The sequence below is a fragment of the Magnolia sinica genome, chromosome 7 (genome assembly GCF_029962835.1).
Source record: "Magnolia sinica isolate HGM2019 chromosome 7, MsV1, whole genome shotgun sequence".
Lineage (NCBI taxonomy): Eukaryota > Viridiplantae > Streptophyta > Magnoliopsida > Magnoliales > Magnoliaceae > Magnolia > Magnolia sinica.
In genome coordinates, this window is record NC_080579.1 from 5,107,688 (window position 1) to 5,131,562 (window position 23,875).

Below are 23,875 nucleotides of genomic sequence, written 5' to 3' on the forward strand. Positions count from 1 at the left end.
ACCGCATTTTGAAAGTGCATTCGCTCACATGTGGAAACAAGAAACATGTGGGATAGATCAGAGCCTCTCATCAGGAGAGAGGATCCACTGTTCTCCAATTTAAAATATGGAATTACAAAGGTTCCAAGCTTCCCAAGTGGATAGAGGATCCACTATTCTCCAATTTAGTTGAGGTGGAACTCCAGACTTGTTGCAAGTGAAAACAACTGCCGGTTCTTGGGAAACTACCATCACTTAAATACCTTGATATCATGGGAATGGAAGAGGTGAGATATGTGGGTGGTGATTTTAGTGGGGATGATACCAAGAAGTGGTGGTGGTGTCTCATTCCCAAAGCTGGAGAACCTCCTTCTTTTGGAACATGCCAAATTGGGAATGGGAATTGATAGGTGGAGATGGAGATATTATGCCATCTCTCCTCCAATTAGAAATATGTAATTGCCCAAAGCTAAAGGCTTTGCCCTACAACCTTCCACTGCTCCTCTGGAAGCTGGCTTTAAGCATAACTAACGATGGGATGTCATCAGAAGGGCCCTTACCCATCCTCCCCAACCTTAACCATTTGGTGATATGTTACAGTCCTGAGCTGACATCATTCCCTTGTGGTTGGTTGGGACAACTCAAAGCCCTCAAAACTCTGTAAATCTACAGGTGCCCATGGTTGGGGTCTCTCCCGGAGGGGTTGCAGCACCTCATCATGCTTCAAGTATTGAAGATCACATGCTGTCCACTGTTAGTCTACTGCTGCCGAGACGGAGGAGAAGATTGGGATAACATTGCCCACATCCCTTGTATCGAAATTTTTACTTGAATGATCCACCTCAATCAGAGGAGGTGGAGAGAAAATCAACAACAGCATTTCTTTTGTTTTTGTTTCAAGGATTGTAATGACTAAAAATGTACAGCTTTTTATGGATTTACCTTCAATACATGTTTATCAATCCATGAAGGCTAGTTTGCTCAGTTGCTGCCCTGTTCCACTACACAAAAGCTGTTTTCTGATGCGTTCCGTTTATTAAATATTGAATGCCTTTTATTTGTTCCATGTGATCTTGTTCATTGTTTTGGAGGTTAGATTCTTTCCATCTTATGTAATTTTTCGTTTTAGCTATAAAGCTTATGGTGGTACTGTCCACCCTCACACACGCGCGCGCACACACATACACACTCTCTCTCTCTCTCTCTGAGAGGGGAAAATGAAAAAAAAAAAAAAAAAAAGAAAAGAAAAAAAAAAGAAGAGATGACCCATTTGTAATTTCCAATATGAGGAAAAACTACACTCAATCCTTTAAGTGCACTTTGAAAGTTCATTCACCTCACAGAAAATGACTAGCAGTCCAACTTTGTTGTACGTGTCCTGCCAATCTGATTCATTGATACATAGTACCTTCGCAATGAGGATTTTCACATTAGCGGCTCTAACATCACCACACATATGCCTCACTTTCACATGTGAGGTGACTGCACTTTGACTTTCAAAGTGCGCTTGCACAAGTTCACTTAGCAATTCTCTTTAAAATAGTGCTGCCTTTAGCAAATCTCTACTATATACAACGCTAGCAGTCATCAGCGACAAGGTCTGACCATCGATCTGGTACATACATCAGTTAAAACCCCATGCTTTCGCCCTTTCAAATGGGGTGATCTGGGCTTTGGCCTGCTTTCACACTTGCAGGAGAGGTGAGAGCTCTTTTAATAATGTAATAATTTAATTCAAAGTTATTTATTAATATTATTGTAACCATTTTCTCTATGACTTTTTCTTTTAACCAAAAGGTTGCAACACACACAAAAACAAAAATAAATAAATAAAATAGCACACACACACACACACATGCACCCCACCCGTAATTTATTTTATAGCAAAAAAATTTACACCTAGACAAGCAGGGCATTTACCATGCTGCTAAAAGCAATACAAGATTCTAAGCATACATCACTTTGCTGTGAACAAGCTAAGCCATTTGCATAGTGAAGTTCTTAGAGGAGAGTTTGCACAGCCATTTGATGACGAATCGCTCGTAGAAGGATTTCTCACCATAAAAGGTGTAGTCTCTGATTCTTATCCTGTATGTGTGTTTGCATCTGTAGGATCCATTCATGACTGCCTCCTTTTATAGATTTCAAATTGTAGCCATTTTGGGATCTTCCATTACTATCAGAGAAGCCATTTTTTTTTGCGTTCAACGCATCCATTACGAGAGGAGAGGGGAGTGGTTCCATCCATTTTGGAATGAGAGAGAGAGCCGTTATGGAATGAGGCCATTGATGGCCATACGTTCCAACACAGTGCCAATACACAAATGGTTAACATCCATGCTTCCTTTTAGCTGTAGTATTTACGTAGCCTACTCAATTAAAATCTCAAGGGAATGATATGATATTCTAGAGAAATAGCAAGACTTCTTTTTCTCTGGCTGATTGGAATCAGATGGCAATTCAATTGAATGAAACTTCCAAAGCTGGTTGGTGAACTTGGCATAAAGATGACCGTGGAGATATGCAGGGATTGACTATGTTCCAAACATACTTCCATAGCACTTTCCCATTTTTGAAGCAGTGAAGGGCATTGGAAAATGTCCAAAGAAACCTTTGTTACCGGTGCATCAAGATTTCCATCATAGTATTCTAGCTCTGATTCAACTGTTTTAATCCTTTATTAAACAGCAGCGGTAGCAACATATTCCATACTCACCAGCCATATCAGCGACAATAAATTTTAAACACCATCCCCGAAGCAGTAGCTGAATCCAATATATACCAACTAGCACAAAGATCCACAACAGTCTTGGTGTTCCATAGCAGCAGCAGCAGCAGGATTTTCATAGTCATTTTCTGTGAGGTGAATGAACTTTCAAAGTGCACTTAAAGGATTGAGTGTAGTTTTTCCTCATATTGGAAATTACAAATGGGTCATCTCTCTCTCCTGATCCAGTGGTTAACCTCCCTCCCTCCTGATCCAGTGGTTAACCTTCTTAATCATGACGTGAGAAGGTAAACCACAGGAGGAGCCTTTGAAAGGTAGGTTGAGTATTCTAGGGAATATCAAATATCCGGTTATAGTGAGCCCATGGCTTTGACACCAAGAGAATATTATGGAAGAGATGATCTAAAATTTCAATGGCTTTTCCACCTTTTGAAGAGGCTGAGGTGTTCCTGTTATCAGGTTCCGATCTTTTTGGTCTCCTTGCTTCTCGCTGCGACTGTTGCTGGAGACTGAGTTCTGTTTATTCTCCTCCACCTGCATTTCTGGGGATAATCACTGACTGTTGCTGGGGACTGAATTCCGATCATACCATCTCTTCCTCTTCACCAATATTCAGACTATGAGATTGATGACTATTCTCTTCAAAGTCTGAACAACGAGCACATTTAGATGCAAGCTGAACCCTCACCTTTTGGACTGCTGCATCAACAGGTATAGCTGTAAGGAGAAATTCTCCATACGAAGAGGGAGATCTTTGGTGGCATGTATTGATTCTACACTGATTTGGCCCACATTACCATGCTGCCTTTAGATTGAATTTGCATGATGATGTCGTTATTCACACAAGACGATCCTTCTTGTTACTAATTTTAACATTGTTGTCCTTTGATCTCTAAATAAGATCACTGGGTAAAGATCCTTCCATGTGTACCAGGTTCCATTCACCTTGGCCTGTTAAAAAAATTGCTTCTGTGGCCTTTCATTGCGTTTCTGGAATATTTACTCCCTTTCCTGCAATTGGTCCATTGCCCAGTCAATTCTGTTACCAGAAGTTTACATTACCTTCACCTACCATCCAGCTCAAGTGGCTGATTAAGAATGGCAGAATGCAAGCTAAGCTTCTCCAAAGTTTTAGGCCAATCAATCTGTTATTGGAAGGATTCCTCACGAATTTTGAAAGGTACTTCGCATCCATATACTTCACATTTTCTCTATTACTCATGACTCGGCAATGGCGATGATGGTGATGATTCTGTGGAGCTCTAATACCCAGAGTATGGTAGAGCCATGCAGGGAGATGCATGGATTGGTTGATTGGGTCCACCCATATGATGGTATCAGGACTGATTGCTTAAGTTTTAAAAATAAAACTGGCGAGACAATGCTATCCATTACTACATTTTATTCCACTACATATTAAACCATCAGCTGTTTTTATTTTAATTTTCTTTTTTTAGCTGTTTTTATTTTCCACCGTCACTTTAATTGCCACAAATCAGATGGATAGAATTGTCTAATAAGTGTGATTTTTGCAGCATAAACCATCCATGTTAAGGTCTGCATATGAGTGGACTCGATTTGCACGTCACCTTGCCATGTGTGCTATAGAGAGATGGCTCTACCATATTCCAAATCTTCAAGTTTCACCTTGTCATCTTCCACTCCACAATATGATATTTTTGAGGCGTAGCCGGCATTTAATAGCTCATAAGGTAAATAACTTGTCCATATAGAATGCAAGCTGGTAGGCATGATTTTCAAAAGAGACATGTTCTGATGCTCTCAGATCACTGTAGGTTGTTTTTCTCTTAGTTCATCTGATTACTTGGACAGTCCAATCCATCGGCCAATCTGAACAGTTTATTAAGCCCAAAAAATATCTATGGACTATAATGCGAATATCACACTGATCATTGGTCCAATTCATGCGTAATTTATCTTTATTTTTGTAACTCTCTTCTTCTTCTCTTTTTTCTGAGCCAGGGATGGGGTTAGGATTTCCTAACAAAGGTAACTCTTCAGAATCATAAGCAATCTATAATGGGCCCCAACTAAAATTGTTGACTGGAACAATTCTTTTATAAATGATATTGATTGTCCATATAAAAGGCTAATGGTTGTGATTTTTAGATTGGTTTGATAGTTTTATGGTAACCCATGAAATCTATATTGGACCTAATGGACAATCTAGGATCAGTTGATTGGACTTTCTAAGTGCCCCAATGCAACTAGGAGCACTGTTACTTATAGTTCTCTAAGAGCATTGGAGCATTTCCCATTTTCAAAACACATGCCTAGTCCATCATGAAATAATGCATGTACAAAACCTCCACCTACTACTTCTGACTTGCTTTAAACTTTAAGTGACAAAAACTGCCCCTTTTCACTACAACAAAGTGCAGCATTGCTGGCACATTTTTTCGGGCGCCCAACATGCACTACCAGCAAAGGGTTCCGATTATAACAGTAACCCTAACAGCCCCCTCATTTGCTCTCTCTCCCCCACTCCCAATTCCAGTCCCTCTCTCCCGATCTCCGCTCCCGATTCTCCTCTTTCCCTCTCTTTCTCTCTCCCGATTTCTCTCTCTCTCTCTCTCTCTCTCTCTCTCTCTCTCTCTCTCTCTCTCTCTCCCACCTGCTCTATCTCTCTCATTCGCCTCCCTCTCTCTCTCTGTGTCCAATGCATCTCCACCATCTCTTCTATCTCCCTCACGTCATTTTTTTACTCGGATCTCCATTGTAGCAGCCGCCCGAAGGAAACACGCACCATTTGAAAGCCCCTTTTCAGATTTTTGTGGCATTTCTTAGAATCGAAGGAATCTGAGGCTCGTCTCCACAGGTTTGATCTCTTCCTCTCTCTATCTCTTTCTGTCGCTCTTTCAGATTTCATGCATGCTAACTATTTGATGAAATGGCTCAACAAGATAAGATTTCCCGTCTCTTTTTTTTCCTTTTTTTTAAAATTTTTATTATTATTATTTTTTATTTTTTATTTTTACAGTGAAAATGAGAAATCTGGATTTGTGAATCTCATATCTCATTATCTAAGGTAGAACGAATCGAACTTTGTCGATTTCTCCAAATCTTGCGATTTCATCACTTGATTTTTCTTTCTGCCTTGTTACATTGTAGCGGAGAAGTGCAACAGATTGAATGAAGTAAGACCCAGCTACTCTGACATATGAAGTTGAAATGTATGCTAGTGGAAACAAAATCTGATGAGTGGAAATGCAATTTTTGATTATCAATAGAAAAGGAAAATCTTTCTGTTAAATTTCTATTTGAAATACGAAGAGATTGTGTGTGCACATGGGGTGTTTGATGAAATTCCTGAGAGGAATTTAATCGTGTGGAGTGTGATGATTTGTGCGACTCAATCATTTCAAAATCTTAGAAGGTAAAAAGCAATATATTTATTAATGTGGCATATTACAGAGTTCCTAGAAATGGCCTTGCAGAAATCCTTTAACCTGTCGGTAGTTTTGATGGCCCACTCTGCAACCTTGTAATCGTTGATAACTCTTTGTTATAGATCTGGAAACGCATGCAACTGTCATGATTGTAATTACTGTATTTGCCTTCATGAACTTATAGGGCCCAGAGATTCGGACTGGTTTTCTCAAGGACGGCAAGCCCATCTATCTCAAGAAGGGTCAAGAGATAACCATCTCCAATGTAAAGACATTATGGGAGGACAATGTTCATCGACATTATGTCATGAGACGCTATGCCAAGTTCATGGCCTCACTTATTCAACTCAATGTTGAATATGGAGATGGTCAGGTAAGCCAGATTCTATTATTCAAATCAGACCAAGTCCCTGTTACCTCTTGAGATTGGCTTAGTTATTACAATTTACATACCTTGGGATGGTAATTTTAATTTTCAAACAACTGTTGGATTTATTTTTCTCAATTATAGCTGGTATTCCATCCCTTGATATCTTTAAGTCAACTGTATTGCAGCATCTGAAATCAGTTTGTTTTGCTTGACTGATATTTGTAGCTTGAATTGAATCTGGATCGACTTCAAATGGCTGTTGATGAGTTGCTTGTTAAGCTTTCCAAAACATTCGCCAAGCCAAAGCTGCAAATTAACAGTGTTCCTCATAAACAATTACAATATGACTATTGCTGTGTTAAAAGTGAGAATCAGATGTTTTGTGAGTGCTCATTGTTTTCTCTCATGAATTCATTTAAATTTTGGTCATGTATGTTGCTAGCATCTGTGCACTTCTATAATTGTTTTAGTGAAATTTTGTTTCCTGGGAAGTGGGTACAGAAGCTGGGAAGGCGCAGATGTATTTTGAAGATCTGCTGAAGACCAACACCGCTATTTTTTTGGTATGTATTTTTGTATATTGTCATTTGAGGATTGCCAGCTTTTGGCAAATGCCGGATCACTTTCAAGCAAGATAATGCTTCTTCTGTGGGAAGATGGAGTTAGATTTGGTGGTGATTGAGATGGAATCAGCTGGCTCGTGACAATTATATATGAGGAGGATAAGCATTTTCTTGGCCTAATAAACTGTACATGTGGGTGGGGTCCACTTTTGTTTCAGACTTGTGGCTTTATTTTGTGTTAATTAAGTTGAATATTTGTTTCTCAGGTTGTCTATAAACAGGCACGCATGGATGCATGTTCAGAACCATCTGGCGTGCCTCACCATTGTGATGGTGTGCATCCCTTCCTCACCATCCAATTGGTGGTGCTCAAATTGATGGTTGAGAAACAAAATTCTCAACCACTCACATGCAGCAGAAAAAAAAAAAAAAAGAAGGTGCATTAATCAGGAGATTTTTCATTCCTGTCTTTTTCTTTTTTCTTTTTAATTCATTTTTATAACTATTAAGTTTAACTGCTATAAATTCTACTATGTTGGCCTTGCAGGATCCTGAGGGTATCTTTCCTTGTATTGTCGGCCATGAAGCTGCTGGGTATGCATTGTCTCTGTTGCCTAAGAAGTTCTAACTTTTGGTTCATTAAGCTCGGAGATTAGATGGGCTCTATTGAGCATTTGTTTTGCAGGATTGTCGAGAGTGTTGGTGCTGGAGTAACTGAAGTGCAACCTGGAGACCATGTCATACCTTGTTACCAGGCTGAATGCGGAGAATGTAAGTTTTGTAAATCAGGGAAGACAAATCTCTGTGGCAAAGTGCGGGCAGCTACTGGTGTTTGTGTTATGATGAATGACCACAAGAGCCGTTTCTCAGTAAACGGTACTCCTATCTATCATTTCATGGGAACATCGACATTTAGTCAATACACAGTTGTACATGATGTCAGCGTTACAAAAATTGATCCAAGAGCCCCGCTGGCTAAAGAATGTCTGCTCGGTTGTGGTGTTCCGACAGGTGAGTCAATCCTTTAGGTATTCATTACAATATAACAGGTATTAACTTACCATTTCTTTTTTCAAAACTTAAGGTCACTATTCTCATTTAGTTTGCTTTTCTAATGCATGATTATGTATGTGCTGTTTGTCTGCTCAGTTGTATGTGATTGTTCCTCATTAATTAGAGAGATTTTTCTTATGATTAAAAGCAGGAATCAGGTCATGGGTGGGGCTATTGCTTCACCATCATCAACATATGGTTGATTTAATGGCCATGTAGCCACATTCCCAAGCTGCCCCATTTCAATCCTCACCATTGCTTCAAAGTCAATAGATTGAAGAGGTGATTCATGGCACAAGGCTGACTTGACACACGTGTGCTATATGTGGGCCATTAAACAGGTTGAGTCCATTGTGAAAATGCCTTGCCCAAAATTCTATGTTCATTCAGAAGGTGGGTCACACATATATAAGAGAAAATATGAAGTTGGAAACAACAAAAGACCAAATGTATCCTCCATTAAATGTTCACATTTGGCCATCATTTTTGGGCCAGGGGTTGTTCAAAGTGCGCCCCACCTGACGAATTGACCTGATTTCACACAAGCGGGTCCCAATGTGTCTTATTTTGCATGTGTATCTGTTTCTATTAAAATCTTTTTTAATCATCCAAAGCTGTACATATTTAGCTTTCTTAAGGTCCGGTCAAAATGCTTGTTGATCAAGTTCTTGCTGCATCTGCTACAAGTGTTTCACCGTCCAATAATATATATTTTGTTAATACAAACATGGATATATCTATTCACGATATTAAGTAACCTCATGTGAAAATTTTCAGGAACTCAGGAACTGTGGTCCAAGACAATTGATTTCATCAAGGTTTGTTTGTGTTCCTTATTTAAGAAATCCCTTAATAGCACCTGACTGCTGTGCTACTACTGGACCCATAAATGGGATGCACTTTTTTGCAGATTCATGTAGCCAACCCCAATTAGTTGGGATAAGGCTTAGATGATGATGATGTCCATAAATTTTGTCAATACTTCTATATTTGATTGAACCAACCAATCCACAACAATCATCGCTAACATATGCCTAAATGTGCCAATCCCAAAAAAGAAAAAGAAGAAGGTAAAAAAATATAGTTAGACGTGTGTTGGTGTCGAAAACGGATGCAAGATGTCAGACACACCTACCTCCATAACCCAACCCATAAACATGTCACCATGACCCACCTAATGAATGGTTTAGAACTTCCACACATATTCCACACTGGCATGCAGTTATGAATCATATCAAATATCTCTTGATCCAGGTTGTTCGCTCACAGTCTTTTCTTTTTTTTTTCTTTTTGTGTGTGTGTGTGTGTGTGTGTGTGCCTTTTAAATTTTAGAATGGGCTCAACAGACATGAAGATTCAACATGTTTCTATTCAAAAAGATGGTTAGAAAGAGTCCTCATTCAACTCCTATAGGTCTCACCATTCCATCATCTCACTTGGGTTCTTATTGTAGCATTTAGACAGGACTCTATGAAATTAGGTGGGTGAAGGGCACAGCAATATGGCAATCTTAATCATTAAAAAGACAGCAGAAAAATATCCAATCAATGTCACAATTTAACTGAAAATGGCTATGTTCTTCTGATCAAGGTCTGCCCAATTGTGCATTTCTGTATGTTAAAATTGTGTATTATGTTGGTTTGAACAATTACAATGGGACTGAATTTATTCATCTGGAATTGTAAACAATTAAAATTTCCAGTGTGTTAAAATGGGTCTATTTGTATCAGAAATACTTCCAACTTCTGAATATCTTACTCTGCATAATGATGTCTACAAGCACACTGAAGCACAGTGAAATATCTTACTCTGCATAATGATGGGAATGTCTTTTACATTCTGGTCCATCTTGATGAATAATTGAATGAAGATCCTTTGTCCCCTAATTGATTTCAAAGGACAGATAGTGCATACCTCACTCATGACCCCTTTAGTGATATGTACATATTCAAGCTTGATTTATTGATTCTTGCTTATAATAAAATGCAGTAGGCAGGGATGTCACTTGGGATGATTAAACCTTGAAAAATGCATTTAGTCCTTTCAATTGAGAAATAGTTACTGAACTAATGTAAGATGTCCATGAGTTTTTTTATGATCTTGTACAGCCGTGCCATACTGCACCTCTTCATGTGTTTTTCAGGAAAAAAGGACTCTCAGGAGGTGGCTTCCAAAGGTAAATCCTCCACATCCATGGGCAACCTCATCCACACATCTAAATACTTCTTGAGGCACATGCCCACGAGTTGGATGTTTTTCCAAACCACAAGCTTTGGTGCTAGCCTATCAAATGTCTTTGGTAAATGGGAAAATCCAAATGTGGCCTACTTGTTTGGATGCACAAGTCAACTGAATTTCAAGTGTTCCATCTGATCAAGAGATATAACAGGTTGTTTATATCTACTTGAAATATTGCCCAACTCTCCATTGGAAATTGCAAACGAGAACCATCATGAAACACCCTTTCACAACTGATTTTTTTTCTGCTTGTATCATTGAATTCTGAATTTGTCTGAGACACAAACAGCAATCAATGCTACTTGTTCTCATTGCTTGCATGTTGTGCTGAAGGTTGCATCTGTTTTTGCAGTGTACAGGAAAGCTGAAGATGTGAACTGCCACTCAGTGTACTTACACGTTCTTGCAGATTCTATTAGAAGGTTTTATATCTTCTTTGCTACAGTTTTGTTCTGGTCTTGTAGGTAGTCAATAGTCAACTGCTCTTATATCCTCAGTTCTGTGCTTTTGCCTATGCTTTTGAGTACCATAAGACACCAATGCCCTTGAATTTCAAAGACGACCACCATTCCCTTTCTTCTCAGCTCTTGGTTTGAGCCAATGAGCTGCACATTTTGTAAAAGTTTGCATGCAACTCTTAACATTTGTTCTTTATGCTACATGATATTCTGCTAGTTGAGATCCACAACTTACTGATTGCTCAGAAATTTCTGGGAGCTGATAGGCGGCTGCAGTTCCATGGTGGCATGTTCGATTATCTTTTTTCCCTGTATGTGGATTTTTTTGCAGGTTGACTACTTCAGACAATCTACTTCTATCAAGTCTTTTGGTATTCCCCAGCATTTCAAGTCTTAGGATTCTAGTTTCCTTTCTCTGAATAAGTAGAGAAATAGAAGCGGTGCATCTCTCCATTAGTTTGAAAGTTGCGGGTTTTAATTTCTGTGTTTATATCTCTCCATTAGTTTTGAGTGTTGGAGGTCATATACAACAATGGATTCTGATTTAGGTTTTCAATATTTCAATGTGGTTTTCTTCGTTTTCAAGAGGTTGTTTGATTTTTTGTGGAATTTGATTGATGGGTCTGATTTAAATCATGGGCTTGGTAATGGTTTTATAATCTAACGTCGTTTTCCGCATAATCTGTTAGGGTGAATGGTTTTTGTATTTAATTTTTGAAAATGATTTGAATGATGGATTTGGTATGAGTGTTCCCAACCTGGTATTTAATTGTTGTTTTCTATTGGTAGTGATTTGACTGTTGGGTTTCATACGACTTTTCGGGTATTTAATTGTTGTTTTCTATTGGCAGTGAGATCACGATAGAGTTCAATGATTGCTCAAAACAAGTCGGTGCCTGCATCATGTTGAAATTGTTCTGCTTTTTTCCTTTTCGACACATTCTACTGATATAAAGTGATTCGATTGTTCAGGTTCTTGAAATGGAATCAATGCTTTTGAACCCAGATTTCTGTCGAGATGACCTTGTTGGTCTGCTGAAGGCAGTTCAAGCACAGGAAAAGTAGAAATTGCATCTGGTATGTTGAGATGACCTTGTCTGTCTGCTGAAGGCAGTTCAACCCAGATTTCTGTCGAAGAGCTTCTCAAATGACAATTGCATGAGTGAGGTGAAGGGGTACACATGCCGATTTGGCAGGCATTTGAGAGATCCCTGCCACTCCTGAAAAGCAGAAATTTCTTTTTCTTTTTTTTTTTTCTTTTCGAAGGTGGAATATGATTGTTCATGTATAACCGTCTTGTACAACTGTAGCCATATATCTTTAGCTACGGATTTTATCCATAGCATTTTAGCATTTTTTGGCAGTGAAGTAAAAATCTACGATTTAGGGGCATCCCGCAAAAGTGGCGGTAAAGCCGCCGATCCTTTACCGGCAGTTTCCTGACCGCCGCTAAACTATTCACCAGCGTTTTCTAGGTCTTTACCGGCGGTTAGAAGGCCCACTTTGTTGTAGTGTTTTGCTGGGACCATTGAAACACTTGAGGAATTGCGATTTTTCTAACACAGGAATAGGGGACTTGCATGAGTAGATGATTGATTGTTGTAATTTACAGGCCTTGAGACTTAATAGTCCTATAGTCTATGTAAACTACCCAAAGTGATGAGGAAAATGGTTAGTCTGTGACATCTAGAATTTGAAGGGTCGAACCATGGTACTTAATGCAAGGGATAGGGAGGTTAAGAGCCCTTCGAACGTTATCAATTTTATTGTGAATGTGGAGAGAGTGAAAGACTTTAACCTGCTTTGGGACTGTAAGGAGTGGAGAAAAGGCTAGGGAAGCATAACTGTGTAAGGAGAAGCATCTAAATGCCCTAGATATGGAATATGACAGACATGGTGGGCCCCTAGATAATGAGATGAACAGGATGGAGGACATGATCAAAGGCATCCAATCCCACACAAACTTGAAAGTGTTTAAATTGTGCTATTATCAAGTTTCCAAATTTCCCAAGTGGATGGTAGATCCACCATTCTCCAATCTCGTCAAGGTGACACTTGGGTTTTCTGAAATGTGCAAACAATTACCAAGTCTTGGGAAACTACTATCCATCCCTTAAATACCATGAAGTTGGGGTATTGAAGAGGAGAGATACGTGGGTTGTGAGCTTTGTGGGGAAGATGACTGTGATGGGAGTGGGGTTGGTGGTGTCGCATTCGCATAGTTGAAGATCCTAACCTTTTGGAGAATGTGAAATTGGGGGGAAATGGGAATTGAGAAGTGGAATGCCAATAATGCAATCTCTCCTTGAATTAACTATATACGACTAGTGTTCGAATTATCTCCAATATCATCTTTATCTCCAGCTTAGCAATACCGATAATACTGGTAATATCAGACATTCAATGTATTAACAATGTATTGTTAAGTATCGCCAGCGTTTCAATATCGCTACTGTATCGTCAATATTTTCAACCATGTAAATTCTAGGTGTCGCTTGTATTGCCAATGCATCAATATCGCCAATGGCCAATATTTTTTACGATGTAAATACTAGGTAATGCTTGTATCATAAGTGTATTGATAATATTTCAATAATGTTGTCAACATATTGATATTATTAAATTTTTGTTTATTAGAAAATTTTTTATTTCAATTTTTTTTTTCTTATGGGCAAATGGTTGTATGTAGTGTTCAATTAAATATTGATAATATCGATATCGCAACATGCGAGATATTGAAACCACAATCTTTCATTTCCTTTCTAACTGTTAATGATTTCTTGGTAAAATATTATGTATTGTTGATATTTTGTGTTAATGATGGATGTTTGGATGGAAGGTTGGATGGTTAAATAGGCAAAAGGAGATGGTTGGATTGATTTTTTTACAACAACACATGCTTTTAAAACCCCATTAAATGAAAACTTGTTATGTCTGTATTCTTTTTGCAATTTTTTTAATTTCTAAATATGCAAATATGTACATTTTAACATCTCCTGAAGTTCACTGAAAATTCCACCGTTTTTCCTATATTTCTCTGCATTTTCGGTCATTGGCGATATTATGGACAATATAAATATTGTTTTTGTATCCCTAGTCAGCAAAACTTGTAGCGATACCGATACTTCGAACACTGTATGAGACCGACCTAAGCTAAAGGCACTACCCTACTATGTACTTCAAACACTGTACGGGACCGACCTAAGCTGAAGGAGCTACCCTACGACATTCTGCCTGTCATCTAGAGGCTGACTTTATAGAGGAGTAACAATGAGATTTTGTTAGGACCCATCTTCCCCAACCTTAAACCATTTGGAGATTATTAGTATTGATGAGCTGACATCAGTACCTAGTGGTTGGTTGGGAGAACTCAAAGCCCTCCCAACTCAAGAGATCTTTTGAGTGTCCAGGGTTGAGGACTCCACCAGAGTTGCAACACCTAACCATGCTTCAAGAATTGAACACATCACGAGGGGTCCACAGTTGAGGTTCCTAGGAGGACTTATTGAAATTCCGAAGTGTCCACTCTTAAAAGAGGCCGAGACAGGGGAGACGATGGGACAAGATTGCCCAAATCCTTCTGGTCAGCATTTGCTTGATTTGAGTGATCCACCTCAGTAAGATGGGTCGAGGATTTTCTTTTTCCTTTTTTCTTTTTATTGAAAGATGGGAGCACACCACCTAAAAATTTATTGACACTGGATAAATCCAGTTATACAATCCTTCGTATGCATACCTGACAAAAAAGAACCGGGCCCAGCACTATCAACCCCCATCTCTTATATATATATATATATATATATATATATATATATATATAGGAATGATCACCCGTGCACATGTGCACCTTTGCACATGTGTCATGGGCATCTAATCCGAACGGTCCATGTAATGCAGAATCCCATGAAACCTTAAGATACCAATTTACACCATGATTTAAAACTCTGGTGGACCATAGAAAAGATACATGCAAATCAAGGGAGGAAACTGCTTTCTTTTACCATAACTCATCAAAGTTTTGGATCAAAGTTAAGCTCTAGGGTTTCATGGGGTGTTGCATCACATGAACAGTTTAGATTTTGGACTCACATTACATGCGATGAGTTCTAAAAATGTTCGCACAAGTACGGTGTGTGTGTGTGGGGAAATGGTGGGTTTTATACGGTCGAGCTCATGGGAACTTCCCATGAGGTCGAGCTATGTGGACCCCACCGTGATGTGTGTCGAACATCAACACCGTGTACTTGATGGGCCTCCTTTAAATTATGGGATATCCAAAAAATCAGCCGTATATGGAACTCAGGTGGGCCATCCCATAAAAAATCATGTGAAGACATGCCTAAAACATATAAAAGCACTTGGTGGGGCCCACATGAAATTTGGATGCGGCTGAAACTTGGTTGTACCCCTCATCCAATTGGGACACACATAATGGATGGTTTGGATTTGTGAATCACATCTCAGTGGGCATAACAAATGATTATAAATGTTTTAATGGGAGGGTAACCCCTCTCAACTTTTGTATGTGGTGTGGCCCACAAAAGTCATGCGTTGACTTGATTTTTAAGACCGAGGCATACCATGGAATGATGCATCTGATTGATGGGGTAGATGTTCAACAGGCATCACGGTGGGGCCCACACAGCTCCACCTCATGGAAGTTCCCATGAGGTCTACCTCATAGAACATTCCCCCCAACATATAGTGTGTGGGAAATGGTACTATAAGGTCAATCTTATGGGCCATAAGGTCAAGCTGTGTGGGCTCCAACACCGAGCATCTGATGGGTCCCCTTTAGGTTATCGAATATCCCAAAAATCAGACGTATATGGATCTCAGGTGGGCCATGCCATCTAAAACCATGCTAAGACATGCCTAAAACATATAAAAGCACTTGGTAGGGCCACCCGAGTTTATTTTCAATCACTACTGTTTTCTCGTGATTTGGTCCACCTGAGATTTAAATATATATATATACTTCATTTTTGTGATAAGCTTATCTTTCAAAATGGATGGACGGAGTGGATAAAACACATACATCATTGTGGGGTCCACATAGCACCGACCACTGGCAACCTGGCTGGTGGCAGCGTCACCTGCCAAACCACGTCCGTCTTAATTCACCTAGGACAAGAATGAACGTGCTATGCCCCAGTTTGCACAAGTAAAACCCACAGATATGTAACGACATTTTAAGGGTACACCCGGCATGCACTTCATTGACTTATTTCATCAAACACTCAGCGAGCAACATCCATATAAAAATAACCGAGTTACTGATCTGATTTGATTCAAGTTGGTTCGAGTTGAGGTTCAATCCGAGTTGAGTTGAGCTCGGGCAAGCTCAAACTCGGCTCGAAATTTTTTCAAGCTCCAAAAACCAACTTGACTTAGCCCAAATCCAACTTCAAGCTGAGGCGAGTCGAGCTTTTTCAAGTCAAATCCAGCGAGCTGACCAAACTAACTGGACTCGTGTACAGCTCTAATTATAGGGTCTTAATCCGCATAAGACAAACGGATTGCTAACTGAACTCGTGTACAGCTCTAATAACAGATTGCTAACTGGACTCGTGTACAGCTCTAATTACATGTCTTAATCCACATAAGACAAACGGATTGGCTGCTGAACCTGCTACTAGCCAATGGATAGTAGTCGGTGCTCTATGAGCCCCACCATGATGTATGTGTTTCATCCATGCCGTCCAACCATTCTTCCGTGTCATTTTATGGTATGAGCCCAAAAATGAGATTGATCCAAATTTCAAGTGGACCGCACAGTGTTAATTGAACGCTAACCATTAAAAACTTCTTACGGGACACTTAAGTTTTGGATCAAGCTGATTTTTTTTTCCCTTCATCCAAGTATGTATGACCTGATCAACAGTTTAGATGTCAAATAACCATTACAGTGGGCCTAGGAGGTTTTTAACGGTGGACATTCAATATCTACTGTTTTCCCATGGTGTGGTCCACCTGAGATTTATATCTACCTCATTTTTGGGATCAAGCCTAAAATTATCTTTCAAAATGGATGGACGGCGTGGATAAAACACATACATCATGGCGGGTCCACATAGCACCGACCACTAGCCACATGACTGATGGCAGCGTCACTAGCCAAACCACGTCCGGACAGGAAATGGATTGGCTACTGAACCTGCCACTAGGACAAGAATGAACGTGCATATGCCCCAGTTTGCACAAGTAAAACCCACAGATCTGTGATCCAGGCCGTTCATCAGATAAACCCCATTTTCTATAGGGGGTTCTTAAAAACCTCCTGTATTGAAATATCCTGTCATCCTACGAATGGTCCATACTATCTACTAAAGATCAAATGTCTATAATATTCATCCAATCTGAAAGATTTTAATCACGTCCCCAATCTTCGGTGGGGCTCATCAAATCAATGTTGTAGATCACCAAACGCTAATGTCCACCTTACACGGATCAAGCACATCCACAGCCCTGATGTGGGATCCCAAATTCTTTATCAGTACTACATTCGAGCTCCACCCCTACTTTGTCCAAATACGTAACCGTTCTGAAACAACCGCTAAAACCGCTTGTCCTACGGCAACCGTTTTTCAAAAGACAAAAAGGAAAAAAAACAAAAGCCAAAGAAGAAAAAAGAAAAAAAGAAAAAGATCGTGTAATTTTTTCAGGAAAAAAATTTCTTAAGCTCTTTCCGATCTCCTTTAATATTTTCTTCCCACTATAGAATTTGTAGAAAATGTTATGTTAAGGGAGATCGAAGCCTGGTATTTTCACTTCCCGAATTGATAAAGAATCTTAGGAAATACTATTGAAAAGAAATTGGAATTTTCGTATTTTCCTACAATTGCATTAGATTGTAACCATGGCAGGAGGTGGAGGTGGTGCTCCTGTAAGGGAACTTGATGAGACGCCGACATGGGCGATTGCTACCGTGGTCGCAGTTATTATCTCGGTATCAATAATTTTAGAGATGGTTCTTCACAAAGTTGGAGAGGTAATGAATGATGAGATATGGTTGAATTTTATTTTATTTTTTAATTTTAATTATGTTTTTTTGTGAAATTTTTTTGGTGAGTTGTTTTTTAATTGATTTGATTCATGTTTCACCAGTGATACAAATGAGAGTTTGATTGGTTTTAGTGCTTGTTTTTGTAAACTATATAATTATTTCGCGGTTGATTTTTTATAGGCGAGAACGGTGGGTAATTTTGTGTTAGGTTTTTTTGTTTTTAAATTTGAATTTGATTTTATTGAGGTAAAAGAAACATTAGTTAGAATTTTCTTTTGTTGTATATAATATATATGCAGAATAGTTAACCCCTGCACCAATGACGTGTATTTTAAGTTCCTGCACAAGGATGCTGGGTGAGGCTTACCCCCCATGTTTTTCCAACTCACATTAGGGGTGAGCCAAAAAATGAGGCAAATCCAAAGCTTAAGTGGACCACATTGAAGGAAATAGTGGATAGTGAACCACCACCTTTGAAATCTTTTTTGGGGCCCACCGTGTTGTTTAAATACCATCTACATTAGTTATAAGGTCATTCCCACTCCCTAAAGCAACGTGTAGAAACCACTAGTGGACGGATGGGTGGATAATTTAAACACATCAACGTGGGGTCCATGACTATTTCAAAGGTAGGCTTCATTATCACTGTTTTAAGCCATGCGGCTCACTCAAGTGTTGGATCTACCTCATAATTGGGCCCACGCCCTAAAATGAGGTGTTGAAAATAGTGGGAGAAGTGGATTTCTAAAAAGCATTAGGGCCATGAATATTTCAACACAATAGTAGGTATTCAATACTATTGTTTTGAGTAGTGTGGCCCAACTGAGTACTGGATATGCCTCATATTTGGTCCCATCCCCTAAAATAATCTAATAAAAATGGTGGATATGATGGATTTCTCAAAAACATCATGATGGACCACGAATGTTTCAAAGGGTGGGCATTCAATACTATTGTTTCAATTGATGTGGCCCATTGGAGTATTGGATCCACTTCGTATTCGGGCCTACTGCTTAAAATGAGCTGACAAAATTGGTGGATGGGTGGATTTTTCAAAAACATCACACTCGGCGACACAAATTTTTGGAGCTTTTATGTAGGTTCAGTACCACTATTTCAAGCCCTCTCACTTGAGTTTTGAATCTTCATAATATTTTGGACCTACAAATTCAAATGAGTTGGTAAAATTGGTTGACTGGGGGGATTTCTAAAAAACAATTTGGTGGGCCACGCGAGTTTCAAAGGTGCTAGTGTTGTTTCAATGGCAGGCGTTCAGAGCTAGTATTGCAAGTGGTGGAGCCCACTTGAGCGTTAGATCAGCCTCATATTTGGCACACACCCTAAATTGAGCTTACATAAATTTCAATGTCCTTTTTTCAAGTAGTGTAGCCCACTTGTAGGGGTGTTAGGTGGTCTGGTTAGGGTCGATCCAAGCTCTATCTAAGCCCCGCCTATATTTTTCAACCTAAGCCGAAACCCAGCCCAGGTCCATGACGGCCAAGAAAGTCCAGCTTGTAATTTTTATGCAGGTCTGACCCAAGTCTGGCCCCGAGTGTGAAGAAAATTTGAAAACAAAGGGACAACACCCTTGAATTTTTAAGGGGCCCACCGTGGTGTGTGTAATCTACTCCAACCATTAAATGTGTAATCCCATGTTAGGCCAAGGGTAGCTGGGAGAGAAATGTCCACCCTTGAATATTACATAGCCCATCCTAATGATTATATAAAATTCACTCCAATCATTAAATGCCACACTAATATTTAGGTATGAGGTCCAAAAATTAGGCTCATCCAAGATTCAGGTGGACCACGCTAAGAAAAACAGTTTAGAAGGTGAGCCTTGCTCTGTATATTATTTCCAATCTATTGGCCCTCTTTTTTTTTTTATTTTTTTTTTTTAAGCTTGTTAGTACACCCCACTGTCAGTTCACACATCACTGTTAGCCACCCTATCTATTGGCCCTCTTGAATTAAGAATGGGACTGATTATTGATCCATGAACCTATCATGGTGTGACACACCTAATGAAAAGGATGTATTTTACATCAACATAGAAGGTTAAGCCTACCTAAGACGCTAGCCCACTTTAACAAAAGGCATGTGATAAAACACCTTATGCTTGAGATGCATACCTAAAATGGTATAACTCTCCTCAAGACGCTCACCTTTTATATTTAAGCACGCTCACCTTGATGTGTAAGTGAGAACCTCTCTGACCATTAGATGTGTAACCATGTAATAGGCTCATGGGAAAAAAATAAATAAATCAAGCTGACCGGATTTTAGTGGGCTACACCAATTGAAAACTTCGGGGAGCTTGATATTTATAGGGCCCACTGTGATGATCATATAAAATCCATTCCAACCATTAGATACCAACCAAAACTTAGGTCTGGGCCTAAATATTAGCACCATTCATTATCTAAGTGGGCCATATGAAGAGAAGCAGTTTAGAGGGTGAGCATGTCTATACATTGTTTCCAATCGCGTTGTGCATTAAATATACGGATGGGGATGTTTTTTTATACCTATGTCTAAAATGAGATGACACATCTATTAGTCAGGGTGGATTTCACATAAATACCATGGTGAGGCCCACCTAAGCCCCAACCCCTTCTAACTATTTACTAACATCAACGATGGAGTCCAACCGATTGGAACGAATGGGACGCCGAATTCCTGCAAAAGCCTTTAACAGGAAGTTCCTGCCCTGGGAACTTAGGTGGGGCCCACTGTGATGTTTGTGATAAATCTACCTCGTCTATCCGTTTTTTGAGTTTATTTCAGGACATGAGGCCTAAAATGAACCGGATCCAAGACTCAAGTGGGCTGTACTAAAGGAAAAAGTGGTTTGAGAAATTCCTATTGTTGAAACCTTCCCGTAGTCAACAGTGATGTTTACATGCCATCCATACCGTTCATAACGTTATTACTACTTGGATGAACTGAAAACACAAATATTATTAGGAATCAAAACTTATGTGGCCCCACCAATATTTCAACTGTGGACGGCCAATTCTCACGTTTTCGCCCACTTGAGCATGGTTCCGGTTCATTTTTGACCACATGTTCTAAAATAAATTCAAAAAACGGATGGACAGGGTGGATTTCTCACAAATACCATGGTGGGCCCCACCTAGGTTCTCAGGGCAGAACTTCATGCCAAATGCTTTGGCAGGAAATCGGCGTACGAACGAATGGGAGGCTAGTTAGGTAAGGTAAGGGTAACAGTCCAGTGGGTGAGGCCCTGACCGTGGGGCCCACGTTTGATTTATGTGCTGTATATCTATATTGTCCATTCATTTTACCAACTCATTTTAGGTCATGGTCCAAAAAATGCGGTAGATCTAAATCTCAGGTGGACCACATAGTAGAATTAAATTTCTATCATTAAAAACTTCTTATCTATTGTCAAAGTTTTAAATCAAGCTGCTATTTGTGTTTTCCATTCATCCAAGTTGGATGGCAAACAAACATTACAATGAGCCTCAAGAAGTTTTTAATTGTAGGCATTGAATCACCGCTATTTTTCACTGCTGCGGTCTACCTGATATTTGGATTTGCCTCATTTTTAGGACCATGCCCTAAAATGAGCTAACAAAATGGATGGTCAGTGTCAATATACAACACATACATTTAGGTGGGCCTCATAATTAGGTCCCCACTCACTAAGCAGTTAACCCTGCCTCACCTATCCGCCCTCTTTAAAGGGACCTTTATAACCCTAACTGGACCGGGTCGGGTTGACTGGGGAGGGCAAAGTGCGGGCCAATCAAGCCCATTGATGACCTCACTCACTTGAGTGTTGGATCAACCTTATATTTGGGCCCACCCCCTAAACTGAGCTAGCAAAAATGGTGGACTGGGTAGATTTTTCAAAAACATCACCAAAACCCAAGTGAAATTTTGGAGCTCCTCTCTTTTCTAATGGTGGGAGTTGAATGCCATTGTTTAAAGCCGTGTGGCCTACTTGAGTTTGGATCTTCAATATATTTGGCCCACTAAATAGAATGAGCTAGGAAAACTGGTGGACACGGTTTATCAAAAACATCTAAATGGACTACACAAGTTTTAAGGGTAAGTTGGCATTGTTTCAATAGTGGGTGTTCGATACCATTTGTTGCAAGTGGTGTGGTCTACTTGAGTATTGGATCTACCTCATGTATGGACCCACCTTCTAAAATGATCTAACAAAATTGGTAGATGGAGTAGATTTCTTAAAAATATTACGGTGGGCCACACGAGTTTTTAGAGGGAAAAGATTGTTTCCATACCACTATTTCAAGTGGCCCACTTATGTTTTCGATATTTGATCATATTTGAGCACATGGCAAAATTGGTGAACGGAGTGGATTTCTCCAAAACATAATGGTGGGCTTCAAATGTTTCCACCGTAGGTGGCCGACGCTTCAACAGTTGATGTAGATGTATAATACATATGGTTTCAAGCTAAGTGTGGCCCACCAAAGTTTTGGATGAAACTTATCTTTAGGCCCACACCCTAAAACCGCATGGATATATCAGAAACATCATGGTGGGTGCTGACTCTTTCAATGGTGGGCATTCAATTTCCACTATTTCTTGCCGTGTGGCATACTTCAGTTTTGGATCCCACTCATTTTTTTAGCTCACACCATAAAATGACACGGGAAAGATGATGGACGATGTAGATTTATCACAAATATCATAATAGACCGACTACTCCAAACAAAAGACAAATATTATCTTGATTAAGAGCTTGTGTGGCTCCCACAACTTCGGAAGGCAATCAATCCCCACTGTTTCGTGTGGTGTGGTCCACCAATGATGCCTCCGTAACATCCACTCTATCCATTCACAAGGTAATAGAAAGGTGAGAGACAAAAAAAAAAGGTAAGCAGATCCAACACTTAGGTGGGCCACCACACTGGCAAACATACTCGCATTTAATCTCATTGTTTCATACGGTGTGGACCACTTGAGTTTTGGATGTGGCTAATATATTATCCTCGAGAGTGAATGTCACCTTCACACCATGGTGGCCCCACTAAATTCGTCCGTACCAGGATCCCTCATAGCCACTGAAATGGGCCCCACCAAACTTGTCAAACCAGCCACACTACTTCTCGTTGGAAAGCAAGCGTCTGCATTGATTAGGCTATAAGCGTGAAAATTCAAATGTGTTAAAGGAAAAATAGTTATATTAGAAGTCGAGTTTCTCTTATCTCATCGTGAGTCAAAGACACTGTAAGGGCTAGTTGAGCGTAACTTTAGAAGGCAAGCAATTTTATGGAAATAGATTGAAAGTAGGAGGTGTTTAGTCCATGACCCAAAATAGAGGTGGCTAAATGTGTGTGTACACGGGGTGATGCACCTAACCTAATGGTCAGGATATATTTCACATAAACATCATAATGGAGCCCACCTGAACCGCGGACTCTATTTCTATTCACAGTTTTCTCTAAACCTTCCTCTCTTAGGCAATGGCGCCCCTTGTATTTTACAAATGACAGCTAACTCTTCTCCCATCAAAGTGACAGGTTCAGCTCTCCTGTTAAGGGCATCTGTTACTTGGTTAGTTCTTTCTGGCTTATAGTTTGATTCCAACCCTAAGCAAAACTCAGGAAGGAAATCTTTCCTACCCATTTTGAAGAAAACTTCTTCAGTATAGCAAAATTACAATTGGTTGGTAATGGTTTTCTAAGTGGTCCTAAAGGCCCACACAGTGTCCATGAATTTATCCTCCCCCAGTCTATTCTGTATATGCTAAAAGAGAAGATTCTTGAGCTTTTTTTTGCTAATTACCTCCGTTTCTCTATTCCTTCTGTGGTACTATGGATTCAATTAAGGATGCATGAAACCTTCAGTATCAACTGATTGATAACATAAAAAGGAGAAGGGAGGGGTGCCCCTATCACCTACTAGGCTATGTGGAGTTTCAAAATCGGTAAAGATCTACTCATATAAAAATGATGCCACTGCATCAGATCTTGCATTCTTCATTGTCTTGGCTTCCACCTACTGAGTCACTCCATGCAAACCAAAAGCTGCTGAACTCCATTTGGGAATTTAGAAGGCAAACTTCACCTGG

At 39.6% G+C, this 23,875-nt stretch overlaps 3 protein-coding genes across 3 annotated transcripts in view; all 3 read left to right on the top strand.

Moving 5' to 3' along the window:
* The first annotated feature begins 5,927 nt into the window (after positions 1–5,927).
* LOC131251917 (uncharacterized) lies at positions 5,928–7,135 on the top strand. The gene is made up of 2 exons (XM_058252908.1): positions 5,928–6,490; positions 6,713–7,135. The coding sequence occupies exons 1-2, from the start codon at positions 6,425–6,427 to the stop codon at positions 7,025–7,027; spliced, it is 381 nt and encodes a 126-aa protein (XP_058108891.1). The 5' UTR covers positions 5,928–6,424; the 3' UTR covers positions 7,028–7,135.
* Positions 7,136–7,572: 437 nt separating this feature from the next.
* LOC131251918 (alcohol dehydrogenase class-3-like) lies at positions 7,573–8,093 on the top strand. Its single transcript, XM_058252910.1, has 2 exons — positions 7,573–7,644; positions 7,736–8,093. The coding sequence occupies exons 1-2, from the start codon at positions 7,583–7,585 to the stop codon at positions 8,076–8,078; spliced, it is 405 nt and encodes a 134-aa protein (XP_058108893.1). The 5' UTR covers positions 7,573–7,582; the 3' UTR covers positions 8,079–8,093.
* A 9,326-nt stretch (positions 8,094–17,419) lies between these two features.
* The window catches only part of LOC131250918 (MLO-like protein 9), a 40,244-nt gene continuing 33,788 nt past the window's right edge, over positions 17,420–23,875 (top strand). Inside the window, exon 1 of the mRNA XM_058251312.1 lies at positions 17,420–17,790. Within this exon, the coding sequence (XP_058107295.1) occupies positions 17,659–17,790 (132 nt within the window). The 5' untranslated portion in view covers positions 17,420–17,658. The remainder of the gene's footprint in view (positions 17,791–23,875) is intronic.

What these genes read in the sequence shown, in the direction of transcription:
- LOC131251917 (XM_058252908.1), top strand. Translation starts at nt 6,425, where the DNA reads ATGAGACGCTATGCCAAGTTCATGGCCTCACTTATTCAACTCAATGTT. An exon ending in TTGAATATGGAGATGGTCAG is followed by an intron (nt 6,491 to 6,712) that starts GTAAGCCAGATT and finishes TGATATTTGTAG; the next exon opens with CTTGAATTGAATCTGGATCG.
- LOC131251918 (XM_058252910.1), top strand. Translation starts at nt 7,583, where the DNA reads ATGTTGGCCTTGCAGGATCCTGAGGGTATCTTTCCTTGTATTGTCGGC. An exon ending in GTCGGCCATGAAGCTGCTGG is followed by an intron (nt 7,645 to 7,735) that starts GTATGCATTGTC and finishes TTTGTTTTGCAG; the next exon opens with GATTGTCGAGAGTGTTGGTG.